Source organism: Halichoerus grypus, chromosome 1 (assembly GCF_964656455.1).
Source record: "Halichoerus grypus chromosome 1, mHalGry1.hap1.1, whole genome shotgun sequence".
In the NCBI taxonomy this organism is placed as follows: domain Eukaryota; kingdom Metazoa; phylum Chordata; class Mammalia; order Carnivora; family Phocidae; genus Halichoerus; species Halichoerus grypus.
In genome coordinates this window covers 197,942,069-197,960,718 of record NC_135712.1, presented here as the reverse complement: position 1 = coordinate 197,960,718, position 18,650 = coordinate 197,942,069, and the positions used below count along the sequence as shown (strand labels likewise).

At 61.6% G+C, this 18,650-nt stretch overlaps 1 protein-coding gene across 3 annotated transcripts in view; it reads left to right on the top strand.

The window, feature by feature from the left end:
- The window catches only part of SEMA3F (semaphorin 3F), a 29,610-nt gene extending 11,142 nt beyond the window's left edge, over nucleotides 1-18,468 (top strand). The window contains exons 3-19 of one of the 3 annotated variants that reach the window (XM_036091970.2): nucleotides 7,516-7,676; nucleotides 7,781-7,843; nucleotides 7,944-8,063; nucleotides 8,685-8,777; nucleotides 10,346-10,439; nucleotides 11,747-11,866; nucleotides 12,050-12,189; nucleotides 12,308-12,422; nucleotides 12,586-12,655; nucleotides 12,825-12,969; nucleotides 14,126-14,348; nucleotides 14,949-15,037; nucleotides 15,163-15,204; nucleotides 15,382-15,539; nucleotides 15,961-16,028; nucleotides 16,340-16,473; nucleotides 17,135-18,468. In XM_036091970.2, the coding sequence (XP_035947863.1) occupies nucleotides 7,516-7,676; nucleotides 7,781-7,843; nucleotides 7,944-8,063; nucleotides 8,685-8,777; nucleotides 10,346-10,439; nucleotides 11,747-11,866; nucleotides 12,050-12,189; nucleotides 12,308-12,422; nucleotides 12,586-12,655; nucleotides 12,825-12,969; nucleotides 14,126-14,348; nucleotides 14,949-15,037; nucleotides 15,163-15,204; nucleotides 15,382-15,539; nucleotides 15,961-16,028; nucleotides 16,340-16,473; nucleotides 17,135-17,548 (2,249 nt within the window). In that variant the 3' untranslated portion in view covers nucleotides 17,549-18,468. Of the gene's footprint in view, nucleotides 1-7,515; nucleotides 7,677-7,780; nucleotides 7,844-7,943; nucleotides 8,064-8,684; nucleotides 8,778-10,345; nucleotides 10,440-11,746; nucleotides 11,867-12,049; nucleotides 12,190-12,307; nucleotides 12,423-12,585; nucleotides 12,656-12,824; nucleotides 12,970-14,125; nucleotides 14,349-14,948; nucleotides 15,038-15,162; nucleotides 15,205-15,381; nucleotides 15,540-15,960; nucleotides 16,029-16,339; nucleotides 16,474-17,134 lie in introns of those variants that run through there. The other 2 variants (XM_036091972.2, XM_036091971.2) reach the window with 2 other exon arrangements.
- The last annotated feature ends 182 nt before the right edge of the window (nucleotides 18,469-18,650 follow it).

Below are 18,650 nucleotides of genomic sequence, written 5' to 3'. Positions count from 1 at the left end.
CCGGGCAGAGTCCCCTGCCTGTGTGCCTGCTGCTCAGCCAGCAGGGTGGGCCCCTGGGGGTGAGACCCTACAGCTGGAACTCGGGGCGGGGGGAGGCCTGTGGGCTCCTGCGGCACCCCAGGGGGCCTCTGTCCAGGGCTGCTGCCTGCACCGAGACACCCTCGTGTCCCAGCACCAGGCCTGTGTGGAGAACTCGCTGCCTTCCTAGACGGGTGACTGGCTGAGTCCTGCTTGACCTCCCGACTCTGTCTTACTGCATCAGCCAAGGCTGACCCTGAATACACATCTGTCTGTTCGATGCCTCAGTTTCCCCATCCGAATGTTGGGGAGGGGACTAAGACTGTCTGGGACATCCTGGGAATCTCTGGGTGGGCGATGTGAAGGGCTGCTGGGACCCCAGGAGTCCAAGGAGGGCAGCAGAGATGGGGGCCGGGTGCAGGGCAGGGGGAGGGTCTCGACACCCACCAGCCTGTCAGTCCTGTCCTGGCCTGTCCGTCTGGTTGATTTATCAGAGTAAATGAGCCATGCAGAGTTTGTTGTCTTTTGCAGTCACGGGGAGGAGGAGGTGGTGGGGGAAGGAGTGAGGGGTTTCCGGGCTGGGTCTGGAATGTGGGAGGCGGGGTGGGTCCCCGAGGCCTATGGAACTGGAAGCTGGATCCACTTTCCCCACCTGAGAAATGGATCAGTGCAACCCTGCCCTCAGGGCCAACTGTCTTCCCACCCCCTTTACCCTTCTTGGGGTACATTCCTTGCCTGGAATGTACCCCAAGCTGCTTGCCTGGCCCAGGCCACCACCTCCTGCCCCAGGCCCAGGGGCTACCCTGCCCCTCCAGGCCAGCTTTCCCCCTGCACTATGTCCTTGGGCAAGAGCTCTGAGCTTTGCCTGGCTGGTGAAGGCCCAAAAGTGTCCTCATAGGCAGCTGTGCGGGCCGTGAAGGATCCATGGAGGACCTCCCAGCCTCCTGAGTCACCGGCCCAGACCTAGAATGATCAGGCGCCAGGGAGCCCTGGGGAGTGAGCAGGGAACACTGGAGGCACTAGGTCGGAGAGCCCCCTACCCACTGGGGCAGAGTGCTTGAAAATCACTGGACATCCTTGTGCGAGAGAGGTGTAGAATCTCGGGTTTCTGGCTGGTATGTGTGCCAGGGAGACTCTGTTGCCCCTTCCCTCCTGGCTTCTCCTGGGTCAGGATGAGCTGTGCCCCCAGCCTGTCCTCTCCTGGGCGGAGCAGGCGGGCACTGGGGCGGAACGGGCGTGGGAACAGCATGGCTGGGCCTCAGGCCTTAGGCCTCAGCTCCTGGCCCCCAGTCCCCAGCCCGCAGCCCCCCACCCACAACCCCCAACCCCCAGCCTGCAGCCCCCAGCCCCCAGGCCTCAGCCCCTAGCCCCCAGCCCCCAACCCCCAGCCTGCAGCCCCCAGCCTGCAGCCCCCCAGCCCCCAGCTCCTAGGCCTCAGCCCCCAGCCCCCAGGCCTCAGCCCGCAGCCCACAGCCCCCAACCCCCAACCCCCAGCCTGCAGCCCACAGCCCCCAGCCCCCAGGCCTCAGCCCCCAACCCCCAGCCTGCAGCCCCCAGGCCTCAGCCCCCAGCCTGCAGCCCCCAGCCCCCAGCTCCTAGGCCTCAGCCCCCAGCCCCTAGGCCTCAGCCCCAGCCTGAAGCCCCCAGCCCCCAGCCCCAGCCCGCAAAATGGGAGGGAAGGCTGCAGCGGAGCTTTAGCCCAGCTGGGTGGCTCCAGCTCTGCTCTGGCTTGGTGTTTACTGAACAGCTGGGATGTTTACAGTAGCCCTTAAGAAGGGGCCCCTAGTTCCAGAGGATTTCCCAACTTGAGGGTCCCACTGGGGCTCTTCAGACTTCACCACTTTCCCACACCGCTGGGATAGCACGTCAGGGATGGAGGGACTGCACCCATCCCTGCCCTCCTCACCCCGCGCTGGGCCATGTCACAGCACCTGCCCCTGCACCCTCCCCCTGGCCTTGTGTCCCTCGCCCCTGGAGGAGCCGACATTCCCAGGAAGTGGCTGCTCTAGATGGTGGAATACGGTAACTGGGTCCCCAGTTCAGACTTTTAAATTAAATTCAATCAGAGCGGTTATTGAATATAAACACGCCGAGTCATTTACATGTTAATTATGTTGAATGGACTACGAGGCCATAATTAGTTGCTAATTGGGTGAGAGCGGCTGTAATTGGTTTTGTTGGCACCGACCTGGCTCACCTGCCTGGGGGGGAGGAGGGCGAATGTGGATGGCTCCTGGGGATCTTCTGGGTCTCCAATCCGGAAAGCCTGGCCCGGGAATGGGATTGGAGGGGACAGATATTGAGGGGCTTGGGGCCAGAGGAACTGGAGCCTACCCCCCTAGGGAGGAGACAGCTTAAGCCTCAGGCAAAACTCTGGGTCTGGTTTCTAGGGATTCCCATCCAGAACATTTCTGGGATAGAAAAGGGACTGAGAAAGCAAAGCCTCTGATCAGCAGTGACAGCCTCCCCTGCCTGGGTCCATGTGGGACCTGGCCCTGAACAAATGGGAAATGCCCAGGGGAGTCCATGGGAGCACAAGACAGATGTCACCCTGGTATATCCCTGCAGATGCTGGGGCCGGGGGCTGGCCTGGCCAGTGCTGGGGTCTCAGCATTGGGATGTGAATCAGGTGGGTGTGCTGAGCGGAATTGGGGGAAAGGTGCCCGCAGAGGCTTCAGGGGCTGCCCTGCCCCCAGCTCAGCCTGGCTGGGGCTCCCAGGGTTGTAAGGCTGTGGCCAGGGGCTGAGGCCTTCCGGCTGGCCGCTCATTAAAAGAGGATTAGGCCAGGAGCCAGGGGGACAGCCCAGCCCCCAGGCCTTCCTCTGGGGCCCCTCACAGCTTTCGGGGAGTGATAAGGGCCTGAAGCCCCCCCCGGAGTCCCTGGGGGCGTCCAGTGAGGACTGTCTAGGCCCTGTCACTCCTGTTGCAGCCACTGCTGCCCCCTCCTTGTCCACCTCAGTTCCGCCCCCGCCCCTGGAAGGCAGGAGGAGAGAGCACTGACAGAGACCCTGGCCAGCAACCCCACCTCTCACCCCCAGCCTCATTTCTCTTCAGCTCAGGGATTAGGGCTGCACTAGCCTACATGAGGTCAGAGGTCAGGGCTGGGCTGTAGGGACGCGTCTATCACTCCCCAGTACCCAAGCACAACCAGGGGAGGTGACTGTCAGTCAGGACCTGCTGCTTTGTGGGCTGTAACCAAGGGGGCGGGGTGCCCACCTCGGCTCCGAGACCCCCTTTTGACAGCAGCCCCTGCTTCACTGGCCACAGAGCCGGTGTCCTAGAGACGGGCAGTAGGGGTCGGCAGCAGGGGTCAGGGCCGCCCACTTGGGGTCTGGGGTGAGGGCTGCGGACACACCTCCTCGGTGCTGTCCACACCCACTACCTCCGTAAAGTAAGGCCCCGGCTGCTTCCCCGAGGGGAGGACACAGAGACCCCCAAGACCAAACCCCTGGGCACTGAGAATGTTCCTGCCTCTGGACCTTTGCCAGGCCATTCTGGGCCACGACCCTGAGCGTCTAATGGCCACGGGGAAGTTCTAGAGGCTGGGAACGGCGGCGGAAATGAGGTGTCTGATGCCAGAAAAGGCTCTTCCTTCCCGATGACGGGAAAAGCCTTCCCGGATGTCACCCCACCCAACGTGTGCCCAGCCTGGGTGAGGGTATGGGGGTGGGGAGCCCTTCCCAGGAGGCATTACCACGCACACCATCCTCTCTCCCCAAGGTCAAAGCTTATCCAGACTTGAGTTCTGATATCCACAGAACCTTTGATTGTGCCCCAGCCCCCGCCCCCTCAGTACTGCCATGGGGATGGGGGAGGGGCGACACTGCCAATGTCAGAGCTGGGCCTGGGACACGTGGAGCGGTGGAGCGGAGAGGAGGAGAGGATGGGTCTGAGGACATGGCCAGGCCAGGCCCATGTCAAATCCCCCCACTCACGGATGCCCCCTTGGCCCAAGTCTCTGCTGCTTAGCGGGGCTGAGGGCCAGGAGCATCTAGCCCTGCGGACCCTGCAGGTGTCAGAGCAGGAAACCCAGGACTACTTGACCGCTTCCTGCCCTGACCCAGGCTTCTTGGAGGAATGAAGGCCTCTGGCTCCTTTGCCCTATGGCAGAGTGAGGCGGGGGGCAGGCAGGATACCAGTTTCACTCCTCACCCTGTGACTTGAGGTGAGCACCACTCTCCCCTGGATCTTAGTCTTCCTGTCTGGAGTTGGGGTACAGGGCTGTCATGGGGCCTCTTGTTTTAATTCTTTCCTACAATCTGACATGAGTGAGAGGAGCCCTCCAGCCATGGGTTGCTAAGTCCAGAGCCCTACACACCCAGTTCACTCTGGGACCCTGGAAAAGCCATCCTTCTCCACCTGTTTCCCTTTCTGTAAACTGGGTTTGGATGGATGATTCAGGATTTAGCTCTGCTCCTGTGAGTTGGGGATGGGGTAGAGACAAGTTGGAGTTAGGGGAGGGTTGGGCTGAGTCAACAGGAAGCCCCTTCCTGCCCCATTACCCTCTCTGCTCTGTAGCCCAGCACTAGGAAGTGGTATAGGGAGAATGGGACTGAGGATGGATGTCCTCCAAGAGATGGTGACATCTGAGAGCCAGCTTGCATGGGGAAAGAACTTGGAACCCCATCCATTCTCCTCTCCCCACCAAGGCAGAGACAGCCCATGCAGGAGGATAAGGGGATGTCCCAAGGAGTACTCCGCTGAGTTCAGAGCAGGACCCTCACCTTCGAGGATCACATTGGATGTTGGTACTAGGAGGGCTCAAGAGATGGTCTAGATAGGAAAATAGACTAGATAGGTCTAGAGTGCCCTGATTGGGGTCATGAAGCCCGCGCCAGAGCCAGAGACTCCTGACCCTTGGTCCCACCCCTTTCCTACCCCACATGGCCTCATGGGGACTCCCCCTCAAAGTTTCCACAGTGACAAAAGCATCATGTCCTGTGACAACAGAGCCATTGACGCCATATCCTATAGCCACTGGGAGGGGTCCCGAGGGTCCTGAGTCATGTGCCCTGTCAATGGACGGGGGGTCACCTTCAGGCCCTCGCCCTCCCAGTGGGCAGTCTCCACCTCCAGGACTGGCTTTGCCTGGGCCTGCCTCTCCTTCAGCCCCAAAGGCCACCAACCTGGGTGGGAATCCTGCCCCCATGCTCTTGGGCCCGTTCCTTCCCTTCTCTGTGCCTTGATGTCCTCATCTGTAAATTGAATGTTGTGAGCTTAAGCTTTTCCACATAATAGGTGCTTGATGAGTAAGTGGGAGGCTCCCTCCATGCCCACTTCCACCCAGGGGTTAGGGAGCAGGGAGTGCAGGTTTAGGAGGTAGGATGTCTGATCAAGGCTAGTCTCCTTGCTCCCCATGTGGTTCTGCTGAATGAGTCTCTCCCCTGCCTTTCCCACAAAGGGGGATGGAGCCTGGAGTGCTGGGGCTCTGAGCTCCAGGGGGACTTGGACTTGGGGCTTGGGCACTGATTCTTGCAGAGGGGGAGGGGCCAGATTACAGAGGCCCAAGACTGGGCAGGGATGGGTGGTAGGGATTATGACTGTTTGTGTCCCCAGGGCTAGATGTTTGGAGCTTTCCTCGACCCCAGGTGCCTGTGTTCGAAGGTACCCACTTGAGCCTCTGCCGCCCTCCCCTCCATTGCCCCCCAAATGCCTCCTAACCCAGTAGGACGGGTAAGGGTACAACCCAAGGCCATGCCCCCAGCCAAGGTATAAATAACCCCTGGCGGGTTGTCCCAGCCTGGGGGGGCTCCGCTGGCAGCCCCACTTCCTCTCTGGCTGCTTCCTGGCCCTGGGGGTGGGGGACTGTTTACTTTCCTGTTGTCACTATGGCTGGGTGGCCGGGCGGGGGACTCCAAGTGGCCTAACAACAGGTGCAGGACAGGTGCCCAGGCTGCCCTGCCCAGGACTTCAGAGGCACCGCTGGACAGGCGGGCGAAACGGTAGCCAGGCAGGGATCGGCCCTTTGATCCCTTGGCGTCCCTGCGTCCCAGCGGTTGGCCAAGGTCATCACCTGTATTCTCTCGTTGCCACAGAGGGCTGGGCAGGGCAAGGCCTTTGGTTGTCCCGCAGCCCCTCAGATGTAGGCTCTGGGTCTGCCGTGGGAGTCTCCTGGCTCCCAGCCCACCTCCCACACCCATCTTAGCACATCCCAGAGCTCCCATCCAAAGCTGCTCTCGGGCACAGGCCCTCCAGCTCTGCTCCAGGGTCCCTAGCACACAGCCGGGGTCAGGGTCAGCCAGGCAGGTCAGAGACAGCTGTCTGAGTCAAGGTCGACCTTGACTTGACTGATGGGATGGGGCCACCTGCTGGTCCTACCTTCAGGCTGCATCTAGGGCATGCCATCCCAGCTGTTCTCCCTCTCCAGGCCTCCCTCCTGACTGCCCCACCTGGGAAATGGGTTCCCAGCTACGGGCCGGGGAGATGGGATAGGGGAGATGGGATACGTATCATGGCCTTCGTGAGTGCCTCATCTGACGCCAGCCGTGTGCATACGTTTGTGTGCTCTTCCGTGTGCCGCCATCCCCAGCCTCCCGTGCTGGTGAATATCCGTCACCTTCATTACAATCTTCCCTCTCCTGCTGAGCTAAATGTAGCTGGGGGTGGGCAGAGGAGGGGCTTGCCAAGTAGACCCCTTGGCTGTCCCCCCTCCCAGAGGAAAGTTCCCAAGTTTTCTGGAGTCCTGTATTTGTCATTGGCCTGTCACTGGCCAAGTTCCTTCCTGTCCTTCATCCCCAGGAAGGCGGACTTTCCCCCAGCTATCTGGGGGTGGGAGGGCCAGGGCCGTCAGACTCATGCAGAAGGGAAGCTAAGGACTCCACCGGACCCTGCCCCCCAGCCGTGGGACACCGTAGCACGAGGGGGAGGGCTTCTTTCCTGGGAAAGATTGTTCCTGACTGGTTCAAAGTGGCCTGAGAACTCTACATTTAGCACCCCAGTGGGACCTGGGGGAAGCCCAAGGTCTCCAGCAGGGCTGTCCAGTGTCCTGGCTAACCAGCTTCAGACGAGGCGGGGACCATGCTGTGAGCCAGCTTCGCCCTGTCTGATGGGCAGCTGGGGTGAGGACAGAGCATCCCGGCTCCGTGCAGGCTGTCCTGGATGCACCTGTCCCCCACCCTCCTGCTCATTAACCCTTTTAGGCCCCTGTGGGAAGCAGGCCCCACCCCGAGCGTGGGAGCATTAACCCCCACTGGAGCAAAGACTCTTTGATGCCATCATGCTCCCTGCCCCGCACCCACTGCCCTTTCATTGGGACCCAGAGACTGGCTGGGGCTGCTGATGAATCAGGCCTTTAGCTTTGGGTGTGGTCCCTTCCCTGGCCTGCCCACCCGTCCCACTTTCTCCTCCCAGCATCTCAGGGACTAGAGAGGGAGCTAAGTAGGCCCCGGGCCGGGGGTGGGGTGGGGGGGAAGCTGGGGGTTTAAGATGATGTGTGAAAGGGAGCATGTCTGGACGGTCTCCAAGGATCCTAACTGCTGCCCTGCCCTCCGCCCACAGAGCTTAAGGCCACAGGCACTGCCCACTTCTTCAACTTCCTGCTCAACACAACTGACTACCGGATCCTGCTCAAAGACGAGGACCACGACCGCATGTACGTGGGCAGCAAGGACTATGTGCTGTCCCTGGACCTGCATGACATCAACCGTGAGCCCCTCATTGTAAGGGCCAGCCGGGTGTGGGGCCGGAGGGATGAGGGGCATGGGGCCCCAGGGCTGGAAGCCCTGTCTAGCAGGCCGCCCCCTCTGACCCCCATCTCCGGCAGATCCACTGGGCAGCCTCCCCACAGCGCATTGAGGAGTGCGTACTCTCAGGCAAGGATGGCAATGTGAGTGCAGGGGGGCCTCCGGGTGGGATGGGGGCGGTGTGGGGGCAGGGGGCCTCAGGCAGGCAGCGGGGCACCTCCTTGGCTTTCCCTCCGGCCCCAGGGTGAGTGCGGGAACTTCGTCAGGCTCATCCAGCCCTGGAACCGAACACACCTGTACGTGTGTGGGACCGGCGCCTACAACCCCATGTGTACCTACGTAAACCGCGGCCGCCGTGCCCAGGTAAGCCGTGCCCGCCCCGGCCCCGTGCTGCCCCATTAGTAGCCACACGCCAGGGCTCTGATGGGACGATGAACTTGAGCCCCAGCCCTGCCACTTCCCAGCCCCGTGACCTTGGGTGAGTGACTCCTTTCATTCCCTCAGCTGAAGATGGGGCTAATAGATGCCTCTCTCACAGGTCGGTGTGCCGCTCCCAATTAGCACTGTGCCTGGCACGTAGTAAGCGCTCCCGGCCGTGCCCGTGGACCGTGCCCCTGCCACCAAGCCAGAGGGCCTGGCAGGGCCCTCAGCGTCAGGAGGCTGGACGCCTGGGTCCACTTCTGCCACATGGCCCCGGGGGTGGGGGGGGAGCGGCCCCTTCCCCAGCTCTGTCCCTCCCCGCCCGCTTCCGCCCTTTCTCATTTCCATGTGGGCATGCGCGTGAGCTGGTGTGACCTTGTAGGACACGCGTGAGAGTGAGTGGACTCAGGGACGCGTGTGTGCGGGCGCGCGCCGAGCTGTGTGTGTGTGCTCCGGGGGCTCACGTGTGCTCCTGGCGTGTGTGGTGTGAGGGGCCGGCAGCCCGAGCCCGCTCCCCCAGCCCCTGCCACCCCCGGCTCTAATCCCTGTTCCTCGTCTTCTCAGGCCACGCCCTGGACCCAGATGCAGGTGGTCAGAGGCCGAGGCAGCAGAGCCACGGATGGTGCCCTCCGCCCGACGCCCACAGCCCCACGCCAGGTGGGACGCAGCCCTCCAGGCCCTTGCCAGGCAGCACGGCCTCTGAACTGAACTCCCCGCGGGCCTGGCCTCCCAGCCAGGGACCCGCAGCCCACGCGAGCCTCCCGAGGGTCTTCCCTCAACTCTGGGCCCCCATCCCGCCCCTTCCCCCGCAGTGCCCTCAGGCTCCGAAGGCATTCCCAGCTGGCTTTGTGTCAGCCTCAGTGAGTCCCTGTAGGCAAGAGATCATGAAGCCACCAGGTGCAAAGGCAGCCTGGGGACAGCGGAGCCTCAGCCCTCAGAACACGTGTGTTGACATGCATGAGCCTATACCAACATTCACGTGGGCACGTGTGCTCTCCAACGCACACCTTAGCATCCAGAGTCCATACATGGCACATGTATGCGGCCTGACATATTACTCTCGCCTGTCCGTGCCCCAGGCCTCCATGGGTCATGGGCAGACACAGGTGTCCCGCACACTCACATGCTGGGGACTCTGCTCCCCTGGGGCCGAAGGGGCAGAGCTGTCCGCCCCTAGTCATGCTCCGGGACTGGGGCAGGGGGTTTGCGGGGGGGAGGCTGGGGCTGGGCAGGGGCGGGCAGGGGAGCAGGGGCTGCCGGTGAGTGCTAGAGCAAGTGGTCACGTGAGCATGTGTGTCTGTGACAGGGAGTGCTGAAACGTGGGACGGCTCCGACTGCATGTGTGCCCAGGGTGTGAACGGCGGGTTCCACGTGCTGACAGTGCTGTGTGCCAAGCTGTGTGTGCAGCCCCGTGTGTGCGGAAGTCCCGTGTGCAGAGTGTAACTGGACGTGGGCCTGTGTACACCTTCCCATCACCATCCCTGCCACCTGCCGCCACCTCCTTCCCGCCTCTGTGCCTCTCTCTTTTCCTTTCCTTCTCCCCATGAGCTCATCCTGGTCCCAGTGCCTTCATCAGCCTTTCTGCTAGCATCTTCAGGGCTGGGCTGGGAGGCACGGAGGGCTTTGTGAATCCCTGTGGTCTGGGCTGAACTGCTCAACTCCTGATTCACTGGGAGACATGGGGAACCGGGGTCTCTGCTGAGGGGCAGGGGAAAGGCCGTGGCCTATTTAGCCTGTCCTGAGGACCACAGGTAGGACATAAAGCCTGGGCACACAGTACCCTCAGGGCCCTCTGGCCTGGTGGGACTTGGCAACACCCTTGGCCAGTACCTCCTGCCCTGGTCAAGTTGGCAGCCCCGTCTTGGCCCAGGACAGGAGGCCACAGCTCAAAGAGTTGTGCCTCTGTGGCCTGAGGGGCCCTGACCAGAGTCTCCCTGAACCAGTTGGCGTGGGGGGGGGGTGGGGTTCAGCCCCTGGTTCTCAGGTCTTATCTGATACCTGGGACCAGGAATCACCTCCCTGGGAATGTGCGTCGTGGCCCTGGGAGACCTGGGTTGGGAGACCTGGCTGGACAGAGCTAAAACCCAAGGATATCTGGGGACTGAAGGGATGTGGCTTCAGGCTGTCTCCAGGGGGCTTGCTGTCACCCTGGGGGCCTGATGACCCTTACCCTTCCTGGCTGTGGGACCAGCTTGGACGATGCTGAGCTCCCCTCTGCCCTGCAGGATTACATCTTCTACCTGGAGCCGGAGAGACTCGAGTCAGGGAAGGGCAAGTGTCCGTACGACCCCAAGCTGGACACAGCCTCAGCCCTCATCAGTGAGTGCCTCTACCCCATCCTGGTTCTACAGCCTAAGTGTGTGGCCTCTGCCTCTGGAATAGGGGGAATGGCACCAACACTTTCCCCGGGGCAGAGACCGTGACCACGCCATCCCTGAACCCTCCCTTGGGGCCCCACCCAGCGGGGGGAGGGCTAAGGACCAGACCCCAGTGTGAGCCGAGGGGCAGAGACGAGTGGTGTGAGGGTCTCTCCAGCCCCTCGGATGGAATGCTAAGGGGGCCAGATCCTACCCTGAAATAGGGTCCGTGTAAAGGCCAGCCCCAGACTACATGAGAGGGAAGATGAACTTGGTCTATACTGGAAGCTGCAGAAGGGGAGTGGTTCCATACATGTTCTTGGTGTGTCTGGGAGGCTGGGAGAGGCCCACAAGGAAGCATGGATGGAGAGTCCTGGCCCTCTCACCAACTAGGGGGGCAGGGTTTGTTTCTGGTCTGGCCTGGTGTCTAGGAGAGTTGGGGGAATGTTCTGTGAGGAGGAGTCGTACCTGGGGCCTCAGGAGCAGCTGCTGCCCCTACCCGCAGGTTGGGCGAGCCCACCACGACTCTGGGCCCTGTTCTCTGCCTATTTGCTGGCTGCCCAACCCAGTCTGCCCCTCAGAGCAACTGCTGGGCACTGTGCCACCTCCAGGCCTGGGAAAGGCCTCGGGGCAGGGGGTGGACGTTATCCTCCACCTCTTGCTGACTGAAAAGGTCCTAGCCTGATGGTGGCTCCCCGACCAGGGAGTCTGATGGGGGAAGGCAGGGCCTGCCCTGGGCACGTCTAGAAGGAAGACACGGAGTGGTATGCTAGAGCCAGCGTGGTCGCTAAATTTTCTGCAAATTTTCAGGTATTTTGTGAGCCAGCTATTATTAAACACTAAGTTATATAATTTACCAATAAATTACTTTCAAAACAAAGGTAAAAATACTCACAACTCATTACTTCCTATTTTACCACATTTTATTACTATCTTTGTTCTTGAGGTTATTTACACGTGTTGTATTTGTGGGGTAGAAAGACCATAAGATGGTGTCGGCAGCTCTCCCCAGCTCCACCTGCGGCGACCCCGGGTTAGGAGCTTGAAGTCAGCCACGGTGGGGGTACTTATACCACAGAAATTGGCTCTCGCTACTAATCAGAGCTAATTGCTGCTAATCCCAGTCCTCCCAGAGCCAATTCTTCAGCATTTCCCAGCAGCCCACTGGTGAGACAGTCATGCCCTGGGGAGTCGGAGGGGGAGACAGGACCCTGGCCTGGATGGAGGTCGCTGGGCTGTGCCCTGAGTGACCCGCCTGCCCGCCCGCAGACGAGGAGCTCTATGCTGGTGTGTACATCGACTTCATGGGCACTGATGCAGCCATCTTCCGCACGCTGGGAAAGCAGACGGCCATGCGCACGGACCAGTACAACTCCCGGTGGCTGAACGGTGAGGGCGGCCGAGAGGCCCCCGGCGGGCAGCGTGTCTGGGATGCGGCCAGATCCTCCAGAGGCACCCGCTGGGGGTCTGGCCCTGTGACTGGCTGGCGGCGGGGGGGAGGTGGCGTTCCTGTACCCGGCCCGGGGCTCTGTTGGGGAGGTGCTTGTGCAGCTGACCCCTGCCCGCCTGCAGACCCTTCCTTCATCCACGCTGAGCTCATCCCCGACAGCGCGGAGCGCAACGACGACAAGCTCTACTTCTTCTTCCGCGAGCGGTCGGCGGAGGCGCCGCAGAGCCCCGCTGTGTACGCCCGCATCGGGCGCATTTGCCTGGTACGCGCCGGCGGGGCCCCGGGCTGCCCCTCTCCAGACCCCGCGCTGGCTCGGGCAGCCTGTGTGGCAGGCTCTTGGGTGTGAGAGCTGATCTGACCCTGCCCCCCCCCGTCCCCAGAATGATGACGGCGGCCACTGCTGTCTGGTCAACAAGTGGAGCACGTTCCTGAAGGCGCGGCTGGTGTGCTCCGTGCCCAGTGAGGATGGCATCGAGACCCACTTCGACGAGCTCCGTGAGTACCCGGCATGCAGGCTGGGTCCTGCGGCTGCTCTGGGAGGGGTGGGGGCTGGATGGGGGGTGGTCAGGGCACCTCCGGGGGGCCCCCTGGCCAGGAGTGGGGCTCCCAGGGCTCTTGGCTAATGCACCCTCCCCGCGTCTCCTCCCTCTGCCCCCAGAGGACGTGTTTGTTCAGCAGACACAGGATGTGAGGAACCCAGTCATTTACGCTGTCTTTACCTCCTCAGGGTGAGGCTGGGGCCAGGGCTGGGGGTGGCAGGGCTTGGCTGCACTGGGGGGCTGTGACGTGGGGAGGACCCCAGTCCGGTGGGGCGGGCTGTGGGGTGGGGGCAGGCTGGGGAGGGGCCCTGGGCCGAGGGTCTGCCCCGCCCGCAGCAGCAGCCTGCCCCGCCCGCAGCTCCGTGTTCCGAGGCTCAGCCGTGTGCGTCTACTCCATGGCTGACATCCGCATGGTCTTCAACGGGCCCTTTGCCCACAAAGAGGGCCCCAACTACCAGTGGATGCCCTTCTCGGGGAAGATGCCCTACCCACGGCCCGGCACGGTGAGGACCCCCATCATTCCACCTTTCCCTTTCCCCTCTGTTTATAAGGCCTGCTCTGGGTTAGCCCCTTTGCAGCTGTGGGCCCCACCACCACAGAGTTCACAGCCAGGTAGGGGAGGAGGACCAAACACACAAATAAACCTACCATTTATCCATTTAAATAAAGCTGACATTAAAAAACAAAACAGGGGCGCCAGCCTGGCTCAGTTGGTAGAGCATGCAACTCTTGATCTTGGGGTCATGAGTTCGAGCCCCACATTGGGCATAGAGCATACTTAAAAAAATAAATAAGTAAAACAAAATGAAACGAAACACCGTTTACACAGCACCAGGCTGTGAAGAGCCCAGCCAGGATCCTGGAACAAAGATAGTGGCCGGGTGTGGCAAGCTGCGCGGAGGCGGGTGCCACTTGGGGTGGAAGGGGGGTGCCGCCTGGGAGCCAAGACAAATCTGGAGGGCAAGTTGGCGTCAGTGTAGTTAGCTAATGGTGGCCGGGGAGATGAGGGCTGGCAGAGTGCGGCCTGCAGGACCTCCCGTGGTGGTAGGAGGCAACTCACTTGATCTTGGTGTGATGTGGGTCTCTGCAGGAGTCTAAGCAGGAGAACATGTGATCTGTTCTGGCTCCATGTGGTCAGGGCTGGAATGGGGGAGCTGGTCTCAGCCTTGGCCAGGGAGGTCTGCCCCCGAAGGTGAACGTGGAGGCTGGAGGGATGGGCTAGAGTTGGGCTGGCGGGGGTGCAGGACAGGCAGAGGGAAAAGCACCAGGAAAGGGCAGAGCACCCTCAGAGTGTTAAGGGAACTTGGGGCCGTAGACCTTCGAGCAGGGGTGGGTGGGTGTGGGGGGCAGACTGGAGGAAGGAGACAACAGGGTGGGGGATGAGGACAGGGGAAGGGAGGGGTCAGCTCTGCCTAATGCTGCCACATGGTCATGGCGCACAGGCCAGGGAGGTGGCTGCGGAATTTGGCCGTGTAGGAGCTTGGGACCTCGGCTGGAACAGGGCCTGCAGAGAGGTTGGGTGAGGGGGAAAAGCCTGGATGGGGGTTCCGAGGAGCAGAGCAGGTACATGTGATAGGGATGGACAAAGGAGAGGCCTCTCCTGAAGTTGAGGGGTTCAGCAAGCCCCAGCCGGGCCTGACGCTCATCACGTGCCTGCAGTGCCCTGGAGGAACCTTCACGCCATCCATGAAGTCCACCAAGGACTACCCTGACGAAGTGATTAACTTCATGCGCAGCCACCCGCTCATGTACCAGGCTGTGTACCCTCTGCAGAGGCGGCCCCTGGTCGTCCGCACGGGCGCTCCCTATAGGCTCACCACCGTCGCCGTGGACCAGGTGGATGCAGCCGACGGGCGCTATGAGGTGCTTTTCCTGGGCACAGGTACCCACTGCTGCTCCCAGACCCTGCCATGCTGGGCCCGTTGGGTGGAGGGTGCTGATCGGGGGGTGGGGACCTACCCTGCTACGGGCTTGCCGAGGTCAACTCTGCTACCTTCACCTTCGGAGCCAGGATAGCTGAGACAAGGGGTGGGGAAACCCCATCACCATCCCCAGCCCCCCCGGGGGGCTGGGAGAGCAGGGACACTGCGCACCTGGGGACCCATGTAGGGTCAGGAAAGAGGGAACAGGTGGTAGACACCTGCAGGACACGCGGGTCCAAATACTGGCATACACGCTCTCGTGTGCACGTGCGCACGTGTGCTCCCCACAGCTCCAGTCCCTCCACACAGGAATACCTCCAGCATCCTATCCTCAGCAGTGCCTAAACTGAGGGTCTGGGGTGGGAGGGGCAGACCCCAGCCATGACCACCCCCACCCCTTATCCCGGGCCCCTTCATCCAGGGGAAATTCTTCAACCTTGGTACAGAGCTTCTGCTCCACTGCCCTTGGGGGTTTGGGGCCTGGTGGGGGAAGGGGCTGAGGCTGGTACCCCTTCCCCAGCGTCCTCAGCCCCACTGAGGCCCTGCCCGGCCCGTTCCAGACCGCGGGACAGTGCAGAAGGTCATCGTGCTGCCCAAGGATGACCAGGAGATGGAGGAGCTCATGCTGGAGGAGGTGGAGGTCTTCAAGGTGGGTATGACACGCAGTGCTGTTCTCCCCCTGGCCCTCCTTAGTACTGGCTGCTTACCTCAGACCTCCAGATCAGGACAGGGAGGGGATCCCCAGTCCCCAAGCTAATCCCTGTCTTCTTCCAGGACCCAGCACCTGTTAAGACCATGACCATCTCTTCCAAGAGGGTGAGTTTTAGTGAGGTGGGCTGGGGGTAGGGATGGAGGATGTTCCCCCTTGGGGTCTTGCCCTTGGCATAGGGATGGGGAAACTGAGGCATGGAACAGGAAGGGAAGGAGCCCAGTTGGCCCCTGATGGGGCTGCCCCTGGGGAGGGAACTGACGAGCCCCTCCCCCTGCCCTCAGCAACAACTGTACGTGGCGTCGGCCGTGGGCGTCACCCACCTGAGCTTGCATCGCTGCCAGGCGTACGGGGCCGCCTGTGCTGACTGCTGCCTCGCCCGCGACCCCTACTGTGCCTGGGACGGCCAGGCCTGCTCCCGGTACACGGCATCTTCCAAGAGGTGTGGACCCCCGACCCCTGGAATGTTAGCCAGCAGACCCAGGGGCCTGTCCTGGGGGTTCGGTGGCCGATGTGATATTTCCCTGGGGGTAATGGACGAGACTCTTCCCTGGAGTCTTGGGGGGTACAGGGACCTGGGGGGGCAAGCTTCCTTGAAAATACTTGATCAGGGCGCCTGGGTGGCTCAGTTGGTTAAGCGACTGCCTTCAGCTCAGGTCATGATCCTGGAGTCCCTGGATCGAATCCCGCATCGGGCTCCCTGCTCGGCGGGGAGCCTGCTTCTCCCTCTGACCCTCCCCCTTCTCATGTGCTCTCTCTCTCATTCTCTCTGTCTCAAATAAATAAATAAAATCTTTAAAAAAATAAAAATAAAATAAAATAAAATAAAATAAAATACTTGATCAGGAGCTCTCGTCATCTAGGCGGAGCCGGCGGCAGGATGTCCGGCACGGGAACCCCATCAGGCAGTGTCGCGGGTTCAACTCCAACGGTGAGTGTGCCGTGCCTCCCCCCTGGGCGCTCCTCGTGGTGTAGAGCCCTGTGCAGCCCATGGAGCTGCTCCCAGGGCCCCCCCGCCGGAAGGACTCTCACATGACCCGGGGGGGGGGTGAGGGGGCTTGGGATTTGGGAGATGGGATGTCCCTAGCCACCCACTCAAGGAAGGAGCGGATGCCCGATGGTATAGCCCTGCCTTTTTCCCGCGTGGGTGTCCCTGTGCGTGCCCCTCGGCCCCGGCCCCCTGGCGGCCTGCAGTCTGCCCAGAGGCAATGCTGCTTTCACGCCACACCCTCTTCTCTCCAGCCAACAAGAACGCCGTGGAGTCCGTGCAGTACGGCGTGGCAGGGAGCGCGGCCTTCCTCGAGTGCCAGCCTCGCTCGCCCCAGGCCACTGTTAAGTGGCTGTTTCAGCGAGATCCCAGTGACCGGCGCCGTGAGGTGATTTCCTGTACCCCACAGTCCGCACCGTGGATGCGAGGGCCCCCGTGCAGTAGGAGTGCCATGTGGGTGGAATGTAGTATAGGAGCCCTTCTGCGGCAGCCCCATTCTAAGAAAGCCCTTCCAAGTTCCCCTTCCCTATGTGGAAGTCATTTGGGTGAATCCAGTTATATGGAAACTCTAGAATTTCCATATTATATGGAAACCACTTATAAGCATGCCTCTTTACATGAAAATTCCATACATGTGCTCCATTGGAGGTATACCTCATTACATGGAAATATCACGCGGACAAGCTCCAGTGTGTGGAAATTCTGTGGAGGAGCCCTCGTTTTATGGAAATGTGTTCCAGGCATCCATCCTTACATGGAGATTCTATAAGGATACCTCGGTTGGGTATTCCCATTAAAAAGAAATTCTGTGCTCCAAAATTCTCTCATTGTACAGCATCCCCCCACGATCATTCCTCCTGAGATGGAAAAGTACGTGGATGCCTGATTCAGGTGTTATGTGGAAACTTACTGTGGGTTTTTCTTGCTCTGTGGAAATTGCACATGGGAGCCCCTTCCACGGAATGGCCACAGAGCTGGTCTGCTCCGGGGGCTGGCTGGGCGGCAGGGCGGTCACACGAGCCCTGAGCCCCAGCTCCCTGCCCCCGCAGATTCGCGCGGAGGACCGCTTCCTGCGCACCGAGCAGGGCTTGCTGCTCCGCGCCCTGCAGCCCGGTGACCGAGGCCTCTACTCCTGCACTGCCACCGAGAACAACTTCAAGCACGTCGTCACGCGGGTACAGCTGCACGTGCTGGGTCGGGACGCCGTCCACGCGGCCCTCTTCCCACCGCCAGCTGTGAGCGCCCCGCCGGCCCCCGGCGGCGCCGGCCTCCCCACGCCCGCTTACCAGGAGCTGGCGCAGCTGCTGGCCCAGCCAGAAGTGGGCCTCATCCACCAGTACTGCCAGGGCTACTGGCGCCACGTGCCCCCAGGCCCCCGGGAGGCCCCGGGGGCACCCAGGCCTCCTGAACCCCAGGACCAGAAAAAGCCCCGGAACCGCCGCCACCACCCGCCGGACACATGAGGCCTGCTGCCTGAGCCCTGCGGTGGGCCAGCCTCGGCCTTGTCCCTTTTAATATAAAAGATATATATATATATAAATATATATATATAAAATATCTATATTCTATACACGCCCTGCCCCTGCAAAGACAGTATTTATTGGTGGGCTGTATACGGCCTGCCTCAGCAGCGGCACTGTCCGAAACTCAGACCCACGCTGGTCGGAGACGGCCGGAAACAGCCCACCTGACCAGGCCCAGCCAGTCGGCGGCGCCAGGCCAGGACCGCGCAGCCCCCGGGCTCAGCTGGGAGTCCACCTGCTCGACTGCCACCGCCGGAATCCACAGGACCCAGGGAGGGAGCAAGCTCCCCCCGGACAGGGCACGGACTGCTCCCCTTTGCCAGTGCGTGCCGCGGGCACACGCCGACGCGGGTGCAAGGACTACTTTGGAGACGGGCAGCGGGGGTGGGGGGCTCAGATGCACTCGGAGGAGGGAAGAAGGGGCCGCCACAGGAGGCCGGCCCCTGCCTGGGAGGGGACACTCAGTCAAGGCCAGCCCCCTCCTGGGTATTTATTCTCTATTTATTGGGGACAGGAGCAAAGGAGCTCTGCCTGGGTGGGGCACACTTCCAGCCTCTCCCTCCCTCCCTGCCTGGCCGCTCTACCTCCTCGTCGCTTTTTCTGGGCCACTGTGACTTGGGGGCTGGGAGAATAGCAGAGGGGCAGGTACAGGCAGGGCTGAGGGGAGAGGGGGCCATGGTGGAGGCCTGGGGCCTTCAGGGGCTCCCCAGGGCTCCCTTCTGCCCACCACTTCAGAGGATGGGTGTAAATAGCTCTGGGGGGCTTTTGGGGTAGGTGGGTAGGGGCTCCCGGTGGCCCTCGGCTGCCCAGGCCACAGCTGCCCTTGGGTTCCATCTTGCTAATAAACACTGGCTCTGGGACTGGACTTTGGCTTTTCTCCTTGGCAGTGGAGGGAGGATGGGGGTTCAGCCTAAGCCCACATTCTGTCCTTCCTGCCCCCCTTTATGTGGCCTGACCACCATTCCCACACCTCTCTTGCAAGCTCAGCTTCCATTCACTCACTCGCAGGTTTGATCGTTGGTTTCTCACCTGGCTTTGCGGT